Below are 22,082 nucleotides of genomic sequence, written 5' to 3' on the forward strand. Positions count from 1 at the left end.
ATTATGTTCCTCACTTTGTTTTTTATTCTTTAGTGACCCTCTTTTATGTTAGTTACAATCTCTGGGTAACCATGTTGGCATTTCCCCCTGAGTTCTTGTGGAGGACAAAACCACTATTTTTTTTGCTAATTAGGGTAAACTTACACAGTTTTCATTCCAGATGAGGATGCCAGGGCTCCTAGAGGTGCACACACTCACTCTTTGTGTCCAGACTATTTGAAAGACTTAATCTCATTTTTGAGTAACTTGTGGTTGCTGGTTGTGGCAATGCCCTGCATATTTGCCTGAATCCTCAGTGACTGTTCTCTGTGAGAGATCCCTTTGACCTTTGTGGACGCAAGCAAGTCCCAGTCAGAGCCTTTCTGTCCTGTTGCCATAGTCCGGGTCCTCCGATAACTACAACCAGAAATCGAAAGAAAGACCCTCCCTCCCAGTCTTCTAAACCAATAATTTTATAATACTTTTCTTACCAAATGAGTCTCAGTCATGTGTAGTGTTAAAGATTTTACCTCCAGGAGTTTTAGAATAATGCCAGATATCTGGGCATTTTTAGATAGAAAAAAAAAAATTGCCCTAATATATGTTTTTTACATCACACATAGTTTCTTTTTACCGTCTTTCTGCCATGCTCTGTGATCTAATGTATTTTTTCCTCTTTGTCTACCTCAATAGGATCCCAAAATTTTGGCTGCTCTTGAAGCTATTGGAAAATCAGAAAATGACCTGGAAGGGCGGGTAGTTTGTGTCTGCAGTGGTACAGATCTGGTGAACATCAGTTTCACATACATGGTGGCTGAAAATTCAGAAGTAACTAAGGTATCCTCTGTGAAACAGCCTCCTTCCCTCCCCCCCCTAATATGTGGTGCACATAATTTTGCATGTATAATTGTAATAGATATTTTAAATTGTAAAATAATTTAATTTAAATTTTAAAAAATGATTCCATTGCCTTGCTGGAACGTTGGTCTAGAAAATTCAGCAAGCACAATACCCTTTTAGCACGTCCCTCACGTATGCCAAGAGCCCGAACACCTACTGTGTTATGTTGTAGGAGCTTCTCATACTGGAATGTACACAGGAATCACCTGGGATTTTGTAAAAATGCAGATTCGGATTCAGTAGGTCTGAGGTGAGGACAAATCCTCCCTTTCTAACAAGCTCCCAGTTGATGCTGCTGTTGCTGGTCTGAGAACCACACTTTGAGTAGCAGCACTGCCCAGTAGAAAAATAAGGCAAGCCACAGATGTAGTTTAAATCTTTCTAGTAGCCACAGGTTGAATTAATTTCAGTATTTTAGATTCCACATATAAGCGATATCATGTGATATTTGTCTTTCTCTGTCTGGTTTACTTCACTTTGTATGATAATCTCTAGGTTCATCCATGTTGCTGCAAATGGCATGATTTCATTCTTTTTATGGCTGAGTAGTATTCCATTGTATATATCTACCACATCTTCTTTATCAATTCATCTGTCGATGGACATTTAGATCGTTTCCATGTCTTGGCTATTGTAAACAGCGCTGCTATGAGCATAGGGGTGCATGTATCTTTTCAAATTCCAATATATCATATTTTAACCCAATAGGTCATTTTAACATGAAATCAATATAAAATCAGTTAACATATTTTACATGCTTCTGTTTATACAAAGCCTTTAAAATCTGATGTGTATTTTTAATTCAGATGGGCCACATTTCAGTGGCTGCATATGGCTAATGGCTACCCTGTTGGACAGTGCAGGTCTACGTGATTAAGATATCTACCCCCCCGCCATAAGCTATTAAAGTATTGGGTTATAATCCATCATAATACTGTAACCAGCCTACTATTGCCCTGGCAAGTGAGTCTCAAAGAGATTTTGGCCAAAGTAGAAAGCTTCAAATTTAAATCACTTTCCTGCAAGTCATTTGTCTTCAGGGTGGTTTTACCTGTGGATGGAGCGCCCATTATCTTTGCATAATATGTGTGAAGAGGCCTGGGCCTTTGCTCTACCATTGCAGAAACGTGGCTTTAGGGGAGTGGGAAGGGGAACATTTTATTTTCCCATTGATCCTGCAGGTAGAAGCTCACTGTAGGGTCGAATGAGAAAGGCCATCATTAGAAATATTGAAATTTAGAGCCTGAAGGGAATATATAGGTAAGATTATTTGATGAAATGGAGATGAGAAGATTTAACCCTGGGCCCAGAGCTAATGGGTGCAGAATTGAGTTCTGCAGATTCCAAGACCATCTTTCTTTCACCCTCACTCACAAAGTGTGGTCCACATTCCAGCTGCATAGGCCTCACCTGCGAGCTCCTTACACATCAGAGTCTTGGGTCCACCCAGACCTACTGATTCAGAATCTTCATTTCTAACGAGGCCCCCCAGTGACTCATATGTGCAGTAAAGTTTGAGAAGCTCCCAGCTGTAGCTTTGGGTCCAGGAATGGATGTTCCATGGGAAATGAGAGCCGTTGCTTCTGTCCTTGTGGTGGTTTGGTTGGTTTCATGCTGTTTTCCCAGATCACCTCGCTTTGGGGAAACAGATTTTGCCTTCAAGTTCTTTCATTATTGTGCTCAGATCAACACCTTGTTTGAATGGTTTCTTGAACCCTGCTGATCTAAACAAGCATCGTTTCTTAGAGTTCACGCTTACGTTATTTGCTACAGAGGTCTTTCTGGTTGCTATTTGCAATAACAACATTCAATCCCAGAAGTCCATGCTGACCACCCAGGAAGAAAAAGACTTGTTAATCAGACAGAGATATTTAGCTGCCTGAAGTTTTGCAAAAACACAGTTCTGTAGACCGGTATGCCCTGGTTTTTGTCAATGCGTCATATTACAAGAAACAGTATGACTCCTGTGAGCTTAAGAACATGGGCTTGGGACCAGGTTGCCTGGGCTTAAATCCTTGCTCTTTCTCTTCCCAGCTGTGTGACTGAGACATGCAACTGGCCCCTCTGAGCGTCACCTTCTGCATCCATAAAATAAGAACAATATCAAAATGCCTGCTCTTAGGATTGTTGTATAGATTACTAGTTGTTACATGGAAAGTGCTTAGTGCACGGCCTTTCTCATCCAAAGCCGTCAAAGTGTGCCTGCTATTCTGATCACAGGGTCCTAGAATTTTAGAGCTGGAGATGGAACTTAAGCAGAGCTTCCCACCACCTCATTTGTCAGATGTGGCAAATGAAGCCAAGCAGTTACACAACAGGCTAGGCCAGAGTCCAGCCTAAAGCTCAGGCCTTCTGATTTCCCGAGTGATGCTGTCCACCCCACCCCATCCCTGAGCAAGTACAGTCCTGGGAAGGTGGCTCAGATCAGTAAGCCCATAATGTTCTTACTTTCCATGGTTTGATTGTTGTCAGTCTTGGTTCCTTTTGTTTAAAAGTCATGATGTGAAACCTATACTCATGAGTATGTGGTATATATGTGTATGTTCCAGGCAGAAATTTATACTTAAAGATAAGATTTGGGGTGTTTTTGCAGTAGCATTTCCACTGAATTTAAGATTAGCTGGCCAAACAAGTAGGACTATAAAATAATTCTGTACTGGATTTTTAATTCAAACTCAATACTGTTTGACCCTGCTCTTATTAAATAAACTAAATGTTTCAGCTTCTGGGAACTATTAGTTACAATTTTATAATTCATTAATAATGTAATATGTAAATATTAATCTCACTGTCCAAACTAGACAGCCCATGCTTATTAGAGCATGTCCTTTTGGTTAATTGATACTTGGAAGATGTTGAACAGATTTTTCACTTATGTATACATGTGTGTGGATAATCTTGCCTACTTCCTGATTTCAAAACTTAACTGTCTGCATCCAGATCGTAATACTTACCACCTCCAGCATTGACATTTTCCCCATCACCACTGCCTTATTCCTATGCCTCTATATATGTTACTATCCCTAACAGAACACACAGCCATCAAAGTGAGAGGATTTATACAAAATACAGATGTAATTACCACAAATCAAAATGATGGCAGAATTCATACATTAGATCAGATCAAGTGAGAAATGTAAAGATTTCCCAGTGTGCCTGAAATGGTGTTTGGGACTCAGCCTGTGGTATCACTTTCACCTGAGTACAGCTTAGGAGCCTAGAATAGAATTATGGGACCATGGAATATGCTATCTGTCCTCTTAGCTAGCTGTATTCTGGTCACTTTATCACAGAAGTCAGTTAACGCAAGTCATTTTTTAAAAAATATTTTTATTGGAGTATAGTTTTTTTACAATGTTGTTAGTCTCTACTGTACAGCAAAGTGAATCAGCTATACATATATCCCCTCTTTTTTAGATTTCATTCCCATTTAGGTCACCACAGAGCCTTGAGCAGAGTTCCCTGTGCTATATAGTAGGCTCTCATTAGTTATGTATTTTATACTTAGTACCAATAGTGTATGTATGTCAATCCCAATCTCCCAGTTCATCCCACCCCCACTTCCCCCTTGGTATCCATACGTTTGTTCTCTACATCTGTGTCTCTATCTCAAGCAAGTCATCATTTTTAAAAATAATGCTTACAGACCTTAAACGCTTTATTTTAACTTGAAGCATATAAATGTGGTTCAATTGTTGACCCGTCTTTTAATGTTAGGGCCAAGGTCTTTGCATTCAGTATGGGTCTGTAGGTGGGGGTTGATGTAGTTTTTCTTTTTAATTGAAGTACGTATAGTTGATTTACAATGTTGTGTTAATTACTGCTGTACAGCAAAGTGATTCAGTTATACATATATATATACATTCTTTTTTTAATATTCTTTTCCATTATAGTTTATCATAGGATATTGAATATAGTTCTCTGTGCGACACAGTAGGACCTTGTTGTTTATCCATTCTATACATAAAAGTGTCCATCTACTAACCCCAAACTCCCACACCACCCCTCCCCCAACCCCTTCCCCCTTGGCAACCACCATTCTGTTCTCTATGTCCATGATTCTGTTTCTGTTTCTTAGATAGGTTCATTTGTGTCATATTTTAGATTCCACATATAAGTGATATCATATGGTATTTGTCTTTTTCTTTCTGACTTACTTCACTTAGTATAATAATCTCTAGTCCCATCCATGTTGCTGCAAATGGCATTATTTCGTTCTTTTTTATGGCTGAGTAGTATTCCATTGTAGCTATGTACCACAGAGGTTGATGTATTTTTTGCCTATACTTCAATGCCCATAATGCATTGCCTGAAATAATCCAGTTTGGTTTCTTTAAAGTACAAGTGAGACTTTAAAGGCACTCATGGAGCAAATCAAAATACAGAATCCTACAACTGCATGACTTCTTTCCCTAATCCTTTAGTTGTCTTATTTACATCGAGCTTGAGAAAAAAATTTTAGCAACTTGCCTTTAAAGAAATCTTCCCAAATACTCACCGAAAGAAACAACAACGCTCTTTCTTTCCACAAGCATATTTCACTGGTTCATGTAATTTTTATTACATACATAGACAGGTATGGAAACAAATGTAAGTAACTCATGGTAAGCATGCAAGGCGAGAGCAAAAAGGTACAACATGTTGGAAAACAGCTTATTAACTGTAAGGGTTTGGCATTCCCTGGGTGGTCAGAGTGTTTTGCTTGTTTTATGCCATCTGATAAGTCTTGGTCTGACCAGTGAAATAGAAATTTTAAGAGGGTTTCTAGTACAGAACTTGCTTAGGAGTATTTATTTGAGATTCTTGAGTCTGTTCTTAATTCCCAGGCTTTTATGATACTTACAGTCCAATGATTCTGAAAAATTCACTTAATTAAACATTTAATCCAAGCAGATGGGCCAACCTTCAATTCATGTCCTCTCCATGGAGGACCAACTTTTACACATGGAATCTTTCCTGACTCTGAGAAAGCCATCTTACTTTGTTTGTTCATCCATTTCCTAAAAGGGTTCTCTGGTATTTTTTCTTCTTATTTCAAGGAGGCGTTTTAAGAATCAATAAACTTTGACATGAAATCGGACTTTCTTAGAGTTAAGCTTTCAAATAAATACAAAATGTTTTCACAGCACACAGGACAGTAAAATGATTGTGCTTTTTTCAATATAAGATGTCACCAGTATAAAAGACATCTTTGTAGCTCAGCTTGTCTTTTCTTCAATCACCCCCTCTGCTTAAAGAGTAAATAAGCTTGTCTTGCCACTCTGCCTCTTTACAAGATTTGAGCTCAATTCTATAGAACTTTCTCCCCTGCAAAATAAATGTCTAACAGTATCTAAACCTTTCACCCACATCCTTCCAGTTGCTGAGTCCGCAAACACCCTCCTCCAGTGTCCTGATCGGTCCATTAACAAACACTCTTGTATCTAGGATCTAGCTGCTTCTACCACCAGCATCACTACAGCATTCTCCAGGCCAATACCATTTCCCCCACTAATTGGCATCTGTACCTTGGCCTTGCCCCTTGCAGTCTGTAGCTGAAGGGATGTTTCTGAAATGTAATTCAGGTCACATCACTTTGCTGCTCAGAACCCTGCAAGGCTCACAGGGCCCAACAAGAATCCCTTCTCACTTCCCTTCCTCATGTTGCCTTCATCTCCCTCTTCCCTCCTTTATATTTCCTTCCAGCCTCAGGGACTTTGCATGTGCTGTTCCTTTTGCCTGGAACATACTCTTTCCCCAGTTACATGCAGCGCATTCTCCCTCACATTTCTCAAATCTCTCCTGGAACATCACCTTAGCTTCCTGCATCATCTCCCCTCAGCACATCCTAACTCCTTATCTTGCTGTATTTATCTTCATTGCACGTCCACTATTTTCATGCCATACATTCATTTACTGCCATACATTCATTTATCTCCCTGCCCATGAAGGCAACATTCTGCTCACTGCTGCATCCCCGACATCTAGAACATTCGCTGCCCAACATTTAGTAGATGCTCAATACATACTTGTTTTATTGAGGTCTTTATGTTGAGTGAATCCATAAATTCTAACCTAGGCGATGAATAGGTATAACCCTCAAGTTTTTTACAGTTTAGCTCAAAGAAAAGCTAAGAGAATTATCTTTGGACGAGAAGCCCAAGAAAATGTGATTCAGTGATAGTCCAAAAGGTCTGGGATTCCATGGCATTATTTTTAGAGTCACTTTTCAGGATGTAATGGGACTGTTGCTAAGAATCCATGACAAGCCTGGAGGTTGTAACCCCGGTGTCTTGGCGTCTTTCCAATTTAGATCATTATCTTCTGCTTCCCTAAATCTTTCCTGTCATTCCAGTTAGAAAATTCAGCTTTCATTTCCTCTCCTTAAAAACCTTCTGTTAAAAGAAATTGCTAACAAATTGTTGGCACTTTTCCCTCAAGCCCAGTGTGCCTTTGGGTAATAGGTGCATCTGTTTGGTCACATAACTTAAAACATCTATGAAAAAACAGCTGCATGAAGGAGATATTTCCCAATTTTTTCTAAACTGTGTGTAATACAACTTTTTCTCTGAATCCTACTCATCTCTCTGCCCACCGTTTTACCCTAAACCCTACAAATAATACCAAATATTGTAACAAACTTCTTTAGTTAGAAAAGCAACTCAGTTTCTCTGATGTACTTTTTTCTCTCTTGGGATACAACTAGTTGGGGAGGATTTTGTCCCTGGTGTGTTGAAGGCAGTTCAGATGTCTTTCATTAAGCTACAGCTGGCGCTACACAGCAAACTGCAAGCACAGTCGCTGTACATCAGATTGAAAGGCAACCATCATTGAAAATCTCCGCAAATAAGTCTGTTATTTTATACCAAGTTGAATTTTACTTTGATTACAAAAATAAGCTGTTACTGTGAAGTTCAAAATGCAAAGATTTGGATTTAAGTTCAGACAATTTCCAGACTGCTCATTATACTTTCTGCAGGTTGTAAATATTTGGCAAACTCCATAAATTATGCTTTGTAACCAAGTAAACAAATAAGCTCATGACCAGGTACTATAGAAATTAAATTACAAAAATGTTATGTGTTATTCTTGTAGACAAAAAAGACAAGGTCAGGTAGTTTATTACAGGAGATAAAATCTTATTTAAGTCAATTGGGTTGAATGTCACAATCGCTCTGCTGAACTTGAATTATGTTGAGTAGAAGAATTTATGCAAAGATTCTTGGAGAAGAATCGTTTTGTTTCTTTTTTAAACCTTCCAGAATGCATGGGAAACGAATCAGTGAGGGGCAGTAAAAAGCCATCTTGGGCTTCCCTGGTGGCGCAGTGGTTGAGAGTCCGCCTGCCGAAGCAGGGGACACGGGTTCGTGACCCGGTCTGGGAAGATCCCAGATGCCGCGGAGCGGCTGGGCCCGTGAGCCATGGCCGCCGAGCCTGCGCGTTCGGAGCCTGTGCTGCGCAACAGGAGAGGCCACAACAGTGAGAGGCCCGCGTACCGCAAAACAAAAACAAAAAAACCCATATTAAGGACAGAGCTGTGAATCAGAGCAGAGCAGATGCATGGGTGCATATTTGTGAGCTTTAAATGTCCCCATCTCACCTAGGTGTTTTCTTCTTGCCAAATAAAGGTAATAGGGTTCATTTGTTTAATTGCTGGGTTGAACGTGGAGGCCATCAAACTCTGGTTCGTCAGTGAATCTGTGGAATGGGTGACACTTGTCTCCTGGGGCCTCCCACGACCACCTGTCATCTCTCTTGCTCTCTCTTCCTTCCACCTTCAGTTCTCATGCTGCTCTTGCCAGACCATTTGTCCCAGGATCCAGTACTTCAGTGTCTGACCCATGGTGGTACTCTCTGCACTCTGGAATTATTTCGTTATCTCTGTATTCCAAAAACTGTAGTTCCCTTAGACCAGAAGTTGTGGACTCAGAGATGCCTGCAGGAGCCAGGGAGATGATGTGAATAATAAAAGGTGCCAGGAGACAGATATGGATGGTGTGGAATTTAGTGAAGTGGGGTGTGCATGTACCATCTGGGGGCACTTCCTGCCAGTTTTCCAACCATCAGAGCATGGCCCCATGGGAGGAGCAAAGTGAGAAAGAAGCAATGAGTGAGGCGTGGTGACCTTGTCCGCAGCCACACTGAGCAGGCTGCAAAGTCGTCTTCAACATTTGCGTGGCCCATGCATTTTTATACAGTTCTCCAGTGTTTTCTGAATGCAAAAGGAGTGTTGCTCATGGTAAGGCACGCACTCCCACCACATTCTGGTCGAAAGCACAGAAGAGCGAAAAGAAAGGAAGCCCCGTGTCCCCCTTTTCCCCTTCCTAAAACCCCCACCCCCTCTCTAATGTGTCTTTTTAATGCACACACAGTTTTCTTTTATACTAAGTTGGGCTCATGCTGTTTATGCTGTATTTTGTCATTAATAGTTTTTATCATGTGCATTTTCTTTGTCTTTAAAATGTTTTCTTGGGCTTCAGTGTAAGTCCCCATGACCTTTGAGGTGGGCATTTTTAGTTGTTACCCACTCTTGCTTCTTTAGAAACCTCCCAGCCTCTTAGGTACTTCTTTCAGCATGCTGAGATCTTCACAGGGGACATGTTTTCACTGCTGAGGGTTTCATGAACTTGAAGGTTTCCTAAGCAGAGACTCCATGCTGGGCCCAGTCCACAGCTGCTCGGCTTGCCCTAATTGCAAGTGTTATCAAATGACTCCATCAAGGGAATGCAGAATGAATTACTCTAATTGCACCAGAAGTTTGGATTTCACCTTTTGGCCCCTGGGACAGAAAAATGTCACTAGCTTTAAATTGCTTCTCCATTTACCACATAGCTCCAGTTTTTACTGCTAGCAAAAAATGTCATTGTGAACATAATGTATGTGTAACATGGGACTACACGTGTTTGTATGTTTTCTAATCTTTGGGGTATAATTGAAAGATGGGACACATGAGGCGGTGGGTCGGACGCCTTGCCTGAGATGAGACTCTTGCCTCTGAGCACTGTGATCTGGAACAAATAATTTAATAATCGTAATCATAATAGTGCAGCCCATGGGCCAGATCCAGCCCTCGGCCTGATTTTCTGTGGCCAGTGAGCTAAGAACAGCTTTTAACTTTTTAAAGGATTATTAAGACAAAACAAAACATAAAAACTGTGCAACAGAGAACCATATGTGGCCCTCAAATCTTAAAGTATTTATTGCCTAGCCCTTTACAGAAAAAGTTTGCTGGCCCCTAATAATTATAATAAGAGCAGCAGCAGTGATATTTTTATTTTATATTGAATGCCAGACACTGTTCAGAGTGCTTGGCCTGCATTATCTCATTTAATTCTCACAACAATCCTGTGAGGTGGATTATTCTCATTTACAGAGAAAGAAATAGGTCCAGAGGGGTTGAGAAACTTGCCCAAGGTCACACAGCCAGTAGGTGGCCAGCTGGTGTCTTGAACCCAGGCATTGGGTTCACTCCAGATCCTGTGTTCTATCACACCCTCTGCTGCAGCTCACAAGTTGAGGAATAGCCTCTTCCACCTGTAACATTGTATGATTTTACTGTACTTTTCAGGTAAATGTTTAATGTCATTATTTCTGGAAGGTATAGTCATAGAGCAGCACTTCCCAAATTGGTGGCCCACAAAATGGATTCCTCAAAGAAGTCCACATATAAAGGGGGTTCTCTGGTCAAATGAGCATGAGAAAACCTTGTTTAGATGGGTTTCTTTACTATAGCACTCTCAGAAGCAGAATTATTCTCATACCAGTCTCAGCAAGGAGGGGGGATATTCAGCTATTTCCCAAGCGTACATACATTCATTCATTCATTCATTTATGCCTATTGAAGGGACACAAAATCTTTCAGAACTACTGCTTTACAGAAAAAAAGTCAGTAATGATGTCATAGAGGCATTGTTCAGCCCAATATTTTTCCAGATGTATCAAAACAATGTAATCTAGACATTCATTTATTCATCTTTGCCATTAACATTCTTTTTATTGTCCTTGTTTTACTGCTGCCATGTTTCCTCCTTCCCTCCCCCTTTTTGGGAGGCTAGAACAGGGGAAGGGTGGAATCTTTTCCATAAATGATAGGAAATTAGACAGTGAAACTCAAACCCATTGATTTAGCTTCTTTTTAGTACCTCTTATCTTAAAATCATGTTTACTTTGTAGGATTACCTATAGATTTGATTTGCCTGAGCTGATAGGTGATGCTGCCTAGAAAAGGGCAGCCAGAGGTTCCTTGATTGTTGATGCTTATCCCAGACCCTCAGCAGGCGGTTTTGTCTGCACGTTGAGTTCTGCTCATTTTGGCATGGCTTAATTTACCAGCGTTGTCAACTGACACATGTCAGGAGGAAAGTGACCTCGGGGATCTTAAGTACAGGCATTAGCCAAAGAAACGACTTCATGAACACCTTTTAATTCACCAGCTGTTCACTCATCCCTTACCATCAGGATTTTGAAAATTTGACAGTTGAGACCAAAAAATGCACTCTTACAAAACTGGTAGTTTCTGACCAGCATAAAATGATGCTCTTGGTTTTCTTAAAATCTTAAAATTCTTCAATTATTTTAGAGTTCTCTATATGGATGTCAAATAAGTGTTACATAAAATAAACCAAATATCTCATTTTCTTTTTGAATGATTTCTGGGGTTTGTAGGAATGGAGCTGCTCTGTGAACTTTGAGGCATTAAAGAACATCACTTATTGCTTACTGTATATTGTTTATGTAGAGTGAGCACAAGTGAACACAAGGCATAAATGTATTCTGAATGTATATATGTATGTATGATTTCATAGGCTGGGTCTGTGAAATAAACTGATAACAGACAAATTAACAGGAGAAAAGGCATACAAATTAATTAAGTTTTCATTTTATGTGAACGGGGGCATCACAGAAAGAAGTGAATACCCAAAGGAGCAGTGAGATTTTCGAGTTTATATAGCACGTTAATAGCGGAAGGAGAGGGGGCAAAGGGTAGATGTTTTTTAAGGAAGGTAAATGGGCCCTTAGGAGAATAGACAGGAGGAATGATTGTCTTGTGACAATTTCTATTTGGATGTGGTGCCACCTTTTCATTTTCCAGAAGAGGAGATTAGTGTTGCTTCTGGGGAGAGGATTTATGACAACTGAGTTCTGTTGGGAGGCTCTGCTTTTAGGCAGATAAGGAATTTCAGGAATTCAGATGCCTTCAGCTCAAAATAATTCTTACGCCAAAGTGGCATATTTTGGGGTGTCATATCCTGATTCTCTTCAACAGTATATTTATTGGAGTAAGTATTTGGAATTAGATGTGGTTGTTTGGGACAAGGTTCTATAGGTCCAAAAGAACATTGTTACAAGGTATCAGGTTGTCACAGGTAGAGTGAGCCTTAGGCGAAGCAAAAAATTGTCTCTTAGAAATGATAGTGAACAGAAACCCATTTGGAATGGGAATTTGACACTTCAACTTCTGGGTAATGACCAAGAATAGCACAGTGTCCCCTCCTTGCTGTGACTATTTAGAGATTTTTTTTTGACCTAGTGTTGTCAAGATAACCAGCCAGGCTGACAGACTGTTTTGACTATCTGTGAGTGACTAAACTAATTTTGACTAGGGAAGTTATAAATATTATCCAGGCCCATCCAAATCGATCTTTCAAACACAGCCACCCATACTCATATATGGCAGCTCATTTCCTGCGCAAACACTGGTTCGCTGTGCTGTGAAGGTGTGTTGAGAATCAGGCGGCACCTAATGCTTAATGCATTCCCTTTTTCAGTGACTTAGTATTCTTTGTGAGCAGAGAACAGCACATGAAAAATGTATTCTCTGGAGGACACTCAGACTACATCAAGGAAAGAAGGCCCCCATCACTCCTTTTTTCTCCCCTAATTCTCTTTTAGATTTGAAAATTTCATGAGAACTATTATTAACTTCCTAAGGGCTTTGAGATCACTATTGGGTTGTCTGTCTACTGATTTTTTTTTTTTTTTTTTTTTACAAAACCCACATTGCTGTTTGGCTACCTACTTCAATAGTTTGCTACTGTGTGATTATCATAGGCTCATTAATTTAACCTTCCATCCTGGGTTTATCAACTGACTTTGTCTAGGACTGCAAGCATAGCTCCTTCATTATCCATGCAATTCTGTTCTGTCTCTGTTACCTTGCCCTCTTTCCCTGAGTCAGCGGTTAAGGTGACTTTCAGGTTTCTTTGCCTGATTTGTTCTCATTGTCACCACTGTCATTGCCTCCCTGTTGGCCTTCTGTCCCATGACCATGAGGGAGTTTTCAACGTTGACATTGATCTCTTGCTAGGCTGACACTTAGTACATTTTACCTGTACTTCTTTCTCTCCTTATTAGGGCCAGGAGAAAGTAGCTGACATGAAAGAGAAAATTTGTTTTCTTTTTAACATGATATAGAAGTCAGTCTGTGATATATATAAACAAACATCGGTAGATCTGCTACTTAATTTTAGAATGGCTTTAGCATCCCCTATGAACACAGTCAAAGGGTAAAATGTTAAATTTTGTCAAGTCCTGCCTAAATCACCAGCCTCTTCACTCTCCTGCTTCTACCCCTGGGGTTTTCTAATTCCTGAGCCAGGCTCTGCCTCAGTCCAGGGTTGAATACTACAGGGACCAAGACATTAAAGACAGGGGCACTTAGCCTCTAATCATTCCTGCCCACTGTGTTGGCTTCAGCCTTGAGGCTGAGGTCTGATCACTGCCATTTGGTGCCCTGAGTCATGCTATGATCATGTACCCCATTTCTGGGAATCATACCTCTCTCTTGTTTTTGTACCAAAAACAAGAACCTACAACTGGTCCTCAGTTGTAGGTTCACACTAGAATTATCTACATTGTCTACAAAAGTAGATTGGTGGCCCAGCCACACTCAGATTGTTAATTAGAATCTCTGTGGTTGATGTTGAGGCTTCTGAAGTATTCCCTGGGGGATTCTACTGTACAACAGCCTCTGGGAACTGCTAATCTAGTCTCTGCATGCCATCCACGTAGTTTGCTTTCCACAATGTACCAGCTGCAAGTGTCCTCCCCTTGGCCTGCCCTCTAAGTTAAATGTTGACAATTTAATGCCAACTAATACCTTATCCTAACCAAAATGAAATGATATCATTTGCCTCAGTTATATAGACCCATAAGAGATACCTACAGCATCCTTACTTTAGAATCTGAGCCACTGCCTATATTCAGTGGCAGTCTAAAGCCCAAATACTGTCCTAAAACTCAGTTTCTAGTTTCATATAAAGATATCTTTATACATTGACTATTATTAATCTGGAGGTTTGTGAAATGTTGCAACTTTACACTCTAAGACCCTGTGGAAGGAAATCTTCACTTGCAAAGCCTCATAGTTTACCCCAAGTACATGGAAATGAGTCTTATTGCCCTTCTTCAATGCCCTGTAGTCTTACAAGAATTCACAGTACAAAGGGATCAAAAAATGTATTTTGAATTGTATCAATTCCTGGCTTATGTTGTTTGAGCAGATGAAAAGTAATCACAGTTGACCCTTGAAGAATGCAGGAGTTAAGGGCGCCAATCCTCTCTGCAATCGAAAAACATCCATGTATAATTTATAATTCACCCTCCAAATCCATGTTTCCTCCGTATTCACGGATCCTCAGTATCCACAGTTCAGCATCCGTGGATTCAGGCAACCACAGATCGTGTAGTGCTGTCATATGTACTGTAGAAAAAAATCTACCTATAAGTTGACCTATGCAGTGCAAACCCATGTTGTTCAAGGGTTGACGGTAATTAGTAAAGCAATTAAGCACCTTGAGAATAACCAATTGAAACATGCCCTGACTTTTTGTCTCCATTGACATAAACAAACAAACCCTGTATGGATCAAGGCTTATGAGTTACAGGTCCCATGAAGTTCCCATGTTGTAGGTATTTCAGATGGCCCATCCATAGATGATGTTCACAGCTCAGACAGGGGGAAGTTGAAAGTCACTACCTACAGCATCTCACCTCATCTCGTTTCTACCCTTTAACTTCCCCTAAATGTTCGGGTCAGAACTTCTATTCTAGTGAGTGCAGATTTGTTCAGCCCAGATTGGGAGGGCATTGACAAAACCAAATAGTGATTGGGCTCTGTAAGGCCCTCACTAGAAGATTGGATATCCCAGCTGAGGGCACATGCAAAAACTTCAGTTCCCTTAGGAAACCATATCAGCTCTTCCTCAGTGGGCAGTGGGAAGAGGTGCTCAAGCTGGGAAGGCCCCCTCATAGCCCTGTGCTTCTCATAGGACCGTGCACACAACTCACATGGGGATCTTACCAAATGCAGGTTCTAACCCTGTGGGACTGGGGTGAGCCTGAAGATGCTTCCTGGACATCTTGATGAAGTTAGCCACCCCTCTGAGTGTCCTGAGTCTAGAACAGAGCTTCTTAAAAGTGAGTTTGCAAAACAATCACTTGGAAAGCTCATTTCAACACAGGTTGCTGTTCCCCAGGGTCAGATTTCATAGATGGGGCCTGATGATTTGCATGGTAAAAGCTCCCAGGAGCCTCTGACTGCTGGTCACTGGACTACACCTTAGGTGGCAAGTCTCTAACTTCTGAGCCAACTTAGTTGAAGATGCCTCCACTGTCTCCACCATAGCCTCCTCTTTGAAAAGAAACACCAGATGATTAGGGAGGTTGCTACTGAGTCTTCCCTTTAGAGAAAATTACACAGCAGATTTGGAAAGTGTCACTGAGTTTCTGTGATTTTTTTGCTTTGACAGTATGCTACTTTGACTAAAAACTAAGAAGCATGCTTCTGGAACAAAATCTAGAGATAAGATTGAGTTGAAGGAACAACAACTCTGCTTGAAGTGGTGCTGACTGGAAAACAACAGAACTAGTTATTTTAGGAGGACAAATCTATGTGTATAGAAAAAGGCTAGAAGTGCAGATAGCAAAGTGTTGTCAGCTCTCAATATCGGTAATGGAATATGGGGTGATGTTGACTTTTTGCTTTATGCTTTTTTGCTTTACCTTTTTCTACACAGGGCATTTAAATATTGCTTTCATAACCTTAAAATTTTTTCCAAATGTTTTTAAAGGTAAAAGCAAGATATGTGCTCTGTAAATTCACATATTTTTCAGTTAAGTTTTGTTCTGTCTGTGTCTCTATACATTTGGGAAGTTTTTTGTTTGTTTTTTGGTTTTTGTTTTTTTCTGTAGAGAGTAATTTTTAATTTCATTTTTTTATTGTTTTTATTTTTTATACAATTTTTAAAGGTTACTTTCCATTTACAGTGATTGCAGAATATTGGCTGTGTGCCCCGTGTTGTACAACACATCCTTGAGCCTATCTTACACCCAGTAGTTTGTACCTCCCACTCCCCCACCCTATATTGCCCTCCCCCCTCCCCACTGGTAATCACTGGTTTGTTCTCTATGTCTGTGAGTCGGCTTCTTTTGTGTTATTCTATATGTTTGCTTTTTAACAGGAAAGGGATTATTTTGTCTGTGAGAGTCCTAGTGTTTAAGGGTGAGGCCCAGCCCTTTACCTGGAAAATGGACGCCACCTGCATGATGCAAATAAGTTTAAGGAATCCCAGAGGAGAGGGTGAAAATTCTCAGGAGAGAGTTAGGGGCAGCTGCCATTCCTCACTCCTTTCCCCTCGAACCATCCAGCACAAGCCCCCAAGAGTTCCTCAAAGGACATTTTCTTAGAAGGGCTGAAATAAGCTTTAAGTTAATTTAGGCAGAATTGGAAAATATTGAAAAATGAGAGAACAATAACCATTACAGCCTCCTGGGGAGGTGCAGAAGCTGCCCATTTGGACACTGGAACCGAACTGATACTGTGGGCTGGTTCCCCTGCATCCAGGCCACGTTTGCCCACTCAGGACAGCCGACCAGAGGGAAGACACCCAGTATAGTAGGAATGACACCCTGTGTCACCATGGAGCAGTGTGTGAGCTCAACGTGTGTTGGGGAATGATCTAGAAACACTCATCCTGGGGCTTGAAGACACACCTCGTGGGGCGTTACGTAGACTATTAACGTATGTGCTTATATTCAGCAATTCAAAAACAAAAAACTTAAGTCAGTTTTTTCTGATTTTGTTAATCTGGAAACAATCAAAGAAGTTGATATGTATTTAACTCACTTCTGGCACAACTTTCCAACTAAATTCTAGGGTTCTACTGACACCTTCTGGCATTTCATCTATTTTATGTTAAAAACAAAACAAAATGCTTAACATATTTCCCACAGTCTTTTGGCCTTATTATGCCAGGTGTACATTAAGATAACAGACAGAAGGAAAGGTCTGATGGGAAGGAGACATTTGGACGAGCCCTGAATACAAATTTCCCAGACACAGAGGGCAGAGGCCGGCTGCTCAGTGACCTTGGACAAGGCTGTGGACCTCACTTTCAGCATCACCAAGAGGAGAAGCTTCAGGGCCTTCCCCATGCCTTTTAGGGCTTGTGGGGATTCGGGGGCCTTTCTACTAACTAAAGCATAAGCCGAGTCACTGGTGTGAAGACCTTAAAGGTCACACTCAAGGACTGTTCCATCACAATAAACAAACAAATTATTTTCCACATTGTATTTTCAAAAGATGGATGAATGTTGTTGAAGCCCCCTCAAAGCCTGATATCTCTGTAATTGATTTTAGAAACAACTAAATCAGAATGATCAGAAAGAACCAGCAAACAGTCTCAGAAATAATCCACTTTTTTGCCCCAGGAAACCATGGACTTCGTTTTGTGTTTTGGAACATGTAACAAGGCTTCAGTGCTGCCCAGTTCATGCCAACGAAATTATTTGTGCTTTTTCTGTCCCTTCTTGGGAAACTCTGTGTGGGCCTGTGGTTTGTTTGGCCAATCACAGGATATTTGATTGTCCCCAGGGAGTTAGAGTCCCTTTTTTTTTTTTTTTTTTTGGTACATGGGCCTCTCACCATTGTGGCCCCTCCTGTTGCGGAGCATAGCCTCCGGACGCGCAGGCTCAGCGGCCATGGCTCACGGGCCCAGCTGCTCCGCGGCATGTGGGATCTTCCTAGACCGGGGCATGAAACTGTGTCCCCTGCATCGGCAGGAGGACTCTCAACCACTGCGCCACCAGGGAAGCCCTAGAGTCCCATATTTATCCTGACAGAGGAAGTGAGGTCTGATGAGGAAAATAATTGAGGCATTTCTTCAAGGCTGCTATTTCATTTCTTCCTCCTTCCTCAGAACCCTGACTTCACCATCATGCTTGCTGAGGCTTTCAGTGCTATTTACAGTCCTCAGAAAATGGCCTTTTCTCTTTGTGAAAGGAAATTTTCCTCGTATCACTCCCAAGTCCCCCTTCAGAAGTCTGTTAGGTATGACTGGGGCTCAAAGAGGAAAGCACAAACTCGCTGGTAGACTCACATCCATTAGGGTGGCTTCTATCAAAACGCAAGCGAAACAGAAAATAAGGGGTTTGGTGAGGCTGTGGAGAAATTGGAACCCTTGTGCACTATTAGTGAGATTGTAAAATGGTGCAAGTGCTGTGGAAAACAGTATGGCGGCTCCTCAAAACTTAAAAATAAAATTACCATACAATCCAGCAATTCCACTTCTGGGTATGTATCCAAAAGAATCGAAAGCAGACTCTTGAAGAGATACTGGAGCACCCATGTTCATAACAGCATGAGTCATAATAGCAACACAAGGATCCATTGATAGATGAACAGATAAACCTAATGTGGCCTATACGCACAATGGAATATTATTCAGCCTTAAAAAAGGAAGGAAATTCTGACACCTGCTACAACACAGATAAACCTTGAGGAGGACATTAAGTTAAATAAGCCAGCCACAAAGGACAAATACTGCATGATTCCACTTACATGAGGTACCTTGAGTAGTTAAATTCAGAAAAACAAAGTAGAATGATGGTTGTCATGGGCTGTGGGGAGAGGGAAATGAAGAGTGGTTGTTTGATGGGAACAAAGTTTCATTTCTGCAAGATGAAAAGAGTTCTGGAGATGGATGGTGGTGACGGTTGCACAACGATGTGACTGTTAGTTAATGCCACTGAACCGATCACTTAAAAATGGTTACAGTGATAAATTTTATGTTATATGTATTATATCACAATTAAAATTAAAACCACACACACGTATAGAACCCAGGCATCACCTCTGTCCCTCGCAAGTGACTTAATCCCTTGGCCATGTTAAAGCTGGTAATACTATGCAATGCTGTCCAATGGAACCTTCGGTGATGACAGAAATTGTTCTTTATTTGCACCGTCCGATATGTTAGGCACTATGCCCATGTTGGGTTTGAGCACTTGAAGTGTGATGAGTGCGACAGATGCACTGAATTTTATTTTTATTAGGTTTAAATTTAATTAATTTAATTTAATGAATCTTTATTCAGTTTAATTTAGCCACGTGCGGCTAGTGGCTGCCATGCTGGACAGGGCAGGAAGACTGTACGTCTACATTACTGTCTATTCCAAAATATTTTCCCTTCCTCAGCATAGAGCTACAGCAGTCATACAAAAAACCTAAGAAGGTAAGGTGCTGGCTTGTGTGTGGGCCCCAGTTCTGTTTGAACCCCCAGTATCAATTTGCTTCAAAGCATTTTACCAAGAGTGTGACTCTCATTTTTAGCAATTTGGTATGGCATTCACTGGCATCGGTTATTGGACCCAAGGGCAAAGTGGGCCTTAATTCATGCGCCAGCCTTTTCTAGTAAAATGCCCTTTGGAAACCCAAATTCCTTTACTGCCACGCACAGTCTTCTTCACTTTTCCTTGTAAATCCATGGAGTGATGTTATGAACTAAAACCGAGGTCCAAGTCCTTATACAGAAATCATGCAAGCACATTGCTTTGCTCTGGGTACCCTGGCATCGACGCCTGTTTTACTTTTTAAGGCTTTGCTGGAAGACACAGACAGGTAAGATAAGTAACAAATTCTTACGTTGAAATAGTATCACACAATAAAATGGATGAACCTCGAATGCCTTCATCCTCTATAATGAGGGTAGCTAAGTATGCCATCACGTATTGTATAATGTTGCTTGAGAAATAATTAATGTTGCCAGCAACTGAAAGGGGCTTATATTTAAATAGGCTGCAAATAGAAGGCTTAACAAGTCAATCAGTGGGCAGCATTGCTTCGTGACAACCCAGTGTTTAATGACACTGTAGATGCCACACTTATCTTCCTGGAAAGAATGAAAGCTGTTTATTAAAGCATAAAATATGAGCGTGTGGAATGAGGATGGCTGAGTGGCAGGAAGGAGATAAAGAAGAGTTTATATTCTTCTTACACAAAATGGACACGAGCTGTCTAATAAAAAAACACCCAGTTTAGCTCTGGCAGATTTGCTCACCAAGAACACTCTTTTTCTTTCTCTTTCAGCAATGGGTCGAAGGCCTGAGATCCATCATACACAACTTCAGGGCCAACAATGTCAGTCCCATGACATGCCTCAAGAAACAGTGAGTTTTATTTGCATGATCCTTTGGCTGTTATCAAGCAAACAGTCAGATTAGGAGATGAAGGCTATGTATATGGACCAGGCAGCATCTTCCTTGCCTTCGCCTCTATGCTCCTGACCTTGGAGAAGATGTTGACCAATACGCATCTGTACTCTTCATGCCACCTGGCAGGGCATGTGTGATAAGCCCGCAGCCTGAAACCTATTTGAAAGGAATGGTTGATGGCAGAAAGATGCTGGGTTGTGGGCCCTGTCTTTTGTGTCCCGAGACTGAGTCTGCTGATAAAGAGCTCTGCATGCCTGGGGCCGTATTTGGGTGCTGATGTAGCTGGAGTCTCTGTTGCATGACACTGAGAAATGGGGAGTGTGGCCAAGACAAGCACTTTTGCAAAAGCACCGATGGCTCCAGTGGAAAAGGAGCCCTGGCCCCAGGGACTGTTTAGCACCCAGTCAGGGATCCAAAGGTACTTTTGAAATTCAGAAAGCAGAACTTCCTTACTCCAGCTCTGCATTCAAAATTCAGAGAGGACCTGCTTGACATGGTAGGTTTTAACCCTACGAAGTTATTCTTTCCAGGTGACATGAAAGTTACTCAAGTAGAAATTCTAGCCAAAGCCCAAATCAGCCTGTTTAAAAAGCAGTGATCCATGGAGGAGTGGGGCCACCTGTTATCTCAGGGCCCTTGGCAGGCAGTCATGAGGTGCAGGAGAGAACCACACTGAGAATCTGCAGGGATAAGCCGGCATCTCTTAGCCAGGCCCAGGTCCAGCACCAAGGGTGGGATTCCTTGGACTTCCGGGCGATGGGAGGAGAGATCAGTCCTTCGGGCATTTTGCTTTTTACTTCTGGTCCCTTTGGCAGGTGCTTTAACAGCATGGCCTCTGTGCTGTAAATCCCAGGTTGGCCACTTCGTTTCTGGGTCAGTCTTGGCAAATTCTTAACCTTGTACCTCTCCGTCCTCATCTGTGAATGGAGGTGATAAGATTCCACGCAGAGGAAATAAGGTCATGGGCAGCACCTAACCCGGTGCCTGGTTCCCCATCCCTCCTCGTTCAGTATTAGTTATTTTGATTTTGACATCATCCCTCCAGTGTTTTTCCCATTGTCTTATCAGAGGGGAGTTATTTAGTCTTGTACATTCCTATTTTTTGTTCAGCTGCTTCTTGTCCTCTGCAGTTGCTGTGTCATGTTTTCTTAAAAATAAAGAGCAGGGCTTCCCTGGTGGCGCAGTGGTTGAGAGTCCACCTGCCGATGCAGGGAGCACGGGTTCGTGCCCCGGTCCAGGAAGATCCCACATGCCGCGGAACGGCTGGGCCCGTGAGCCATGGCCGCTGAGCCTGCGCGTCCGGAGCCTGTGCTCCGCAATGGGAGAGGCCACAACAGTGAGAGGCCCGCGTACCGAAAAAAAAAAAAGAAATAATAATAATAATAAAAAATAAAGAGCCACCCAACAGATACTTTGAAGTTATAGAACCTCAGGCTTTTGGCATGCCCACTTATGCCTGAGTGACCCAAGTCCTTGTATCTGGACACCAGATCTTATCTGCCTTCATTGGTGTCCTGCCCAGATCCCTTTCTGTCGCTGGTGTTCACCCATCCGCCAGCTGCTGGGAGGGTTAGGTCACTAAGGGCTCACACCTGCTTGCTTCTCCAGAGAATTGCCCTCTGCCTACCAGGAGTCACCGAGCCTGAGAGATCACAGTCCTCCATTGGCGTCTCTGCGGGATTGGTTCCAGGAACCCTGCTGACACCAGAATCCACCGATGCGAGTCCCTAAGA

The 22,082-nt window shown here is 41.7% G+C and overlaps 1 protein-coding gene across 9 annotated transcripts in view; it reads left to right on the forward strand.

Annotated features, from left to right (window-relative positions):
- The window catches only part of PLCB4 (phospholipase C beta 4), a 418,385-nt gene that overhangs the window by 292,033 nt on the left and 104,270 nt on the right, over positions 1 to 22,082 (forward strand). For 8 of the 9 annotated variants that reach the window (XM_079944160.1, XM_079944161.1, XM_079944159.1 and 5 more), the window contains 2 exons: positions 673 to 816; positions 20,225 to 20,304. In XM_079944160.1, the coding sequence (XP_079800286.1) occupies positions 673 to 816; positions 20,225 to 20,304 (224 nt within the window). Of the gene's footprint in view, positions 1 to 672; positions 817 to 18,798; positions 19,371 to 20,224; positions 20,305 to 22,082 lie in introns of those variants that run through there. The other variant, XM_079944166.1, reaches the window with a different exon arrangement.

The sequence above is a fragment of the Stenella coeruleoalba genome (genome assembly GCF_951394435.1).
Source record: "Stenella coeruleoalba genome assembly, chromosome: 15".
Lineage (NCBI taxonomy): Eukaryota > Metazoa > Chordata > Mammalia > Artiodactyla > Delphinidae > Stenella > Stenella coeruleoalba.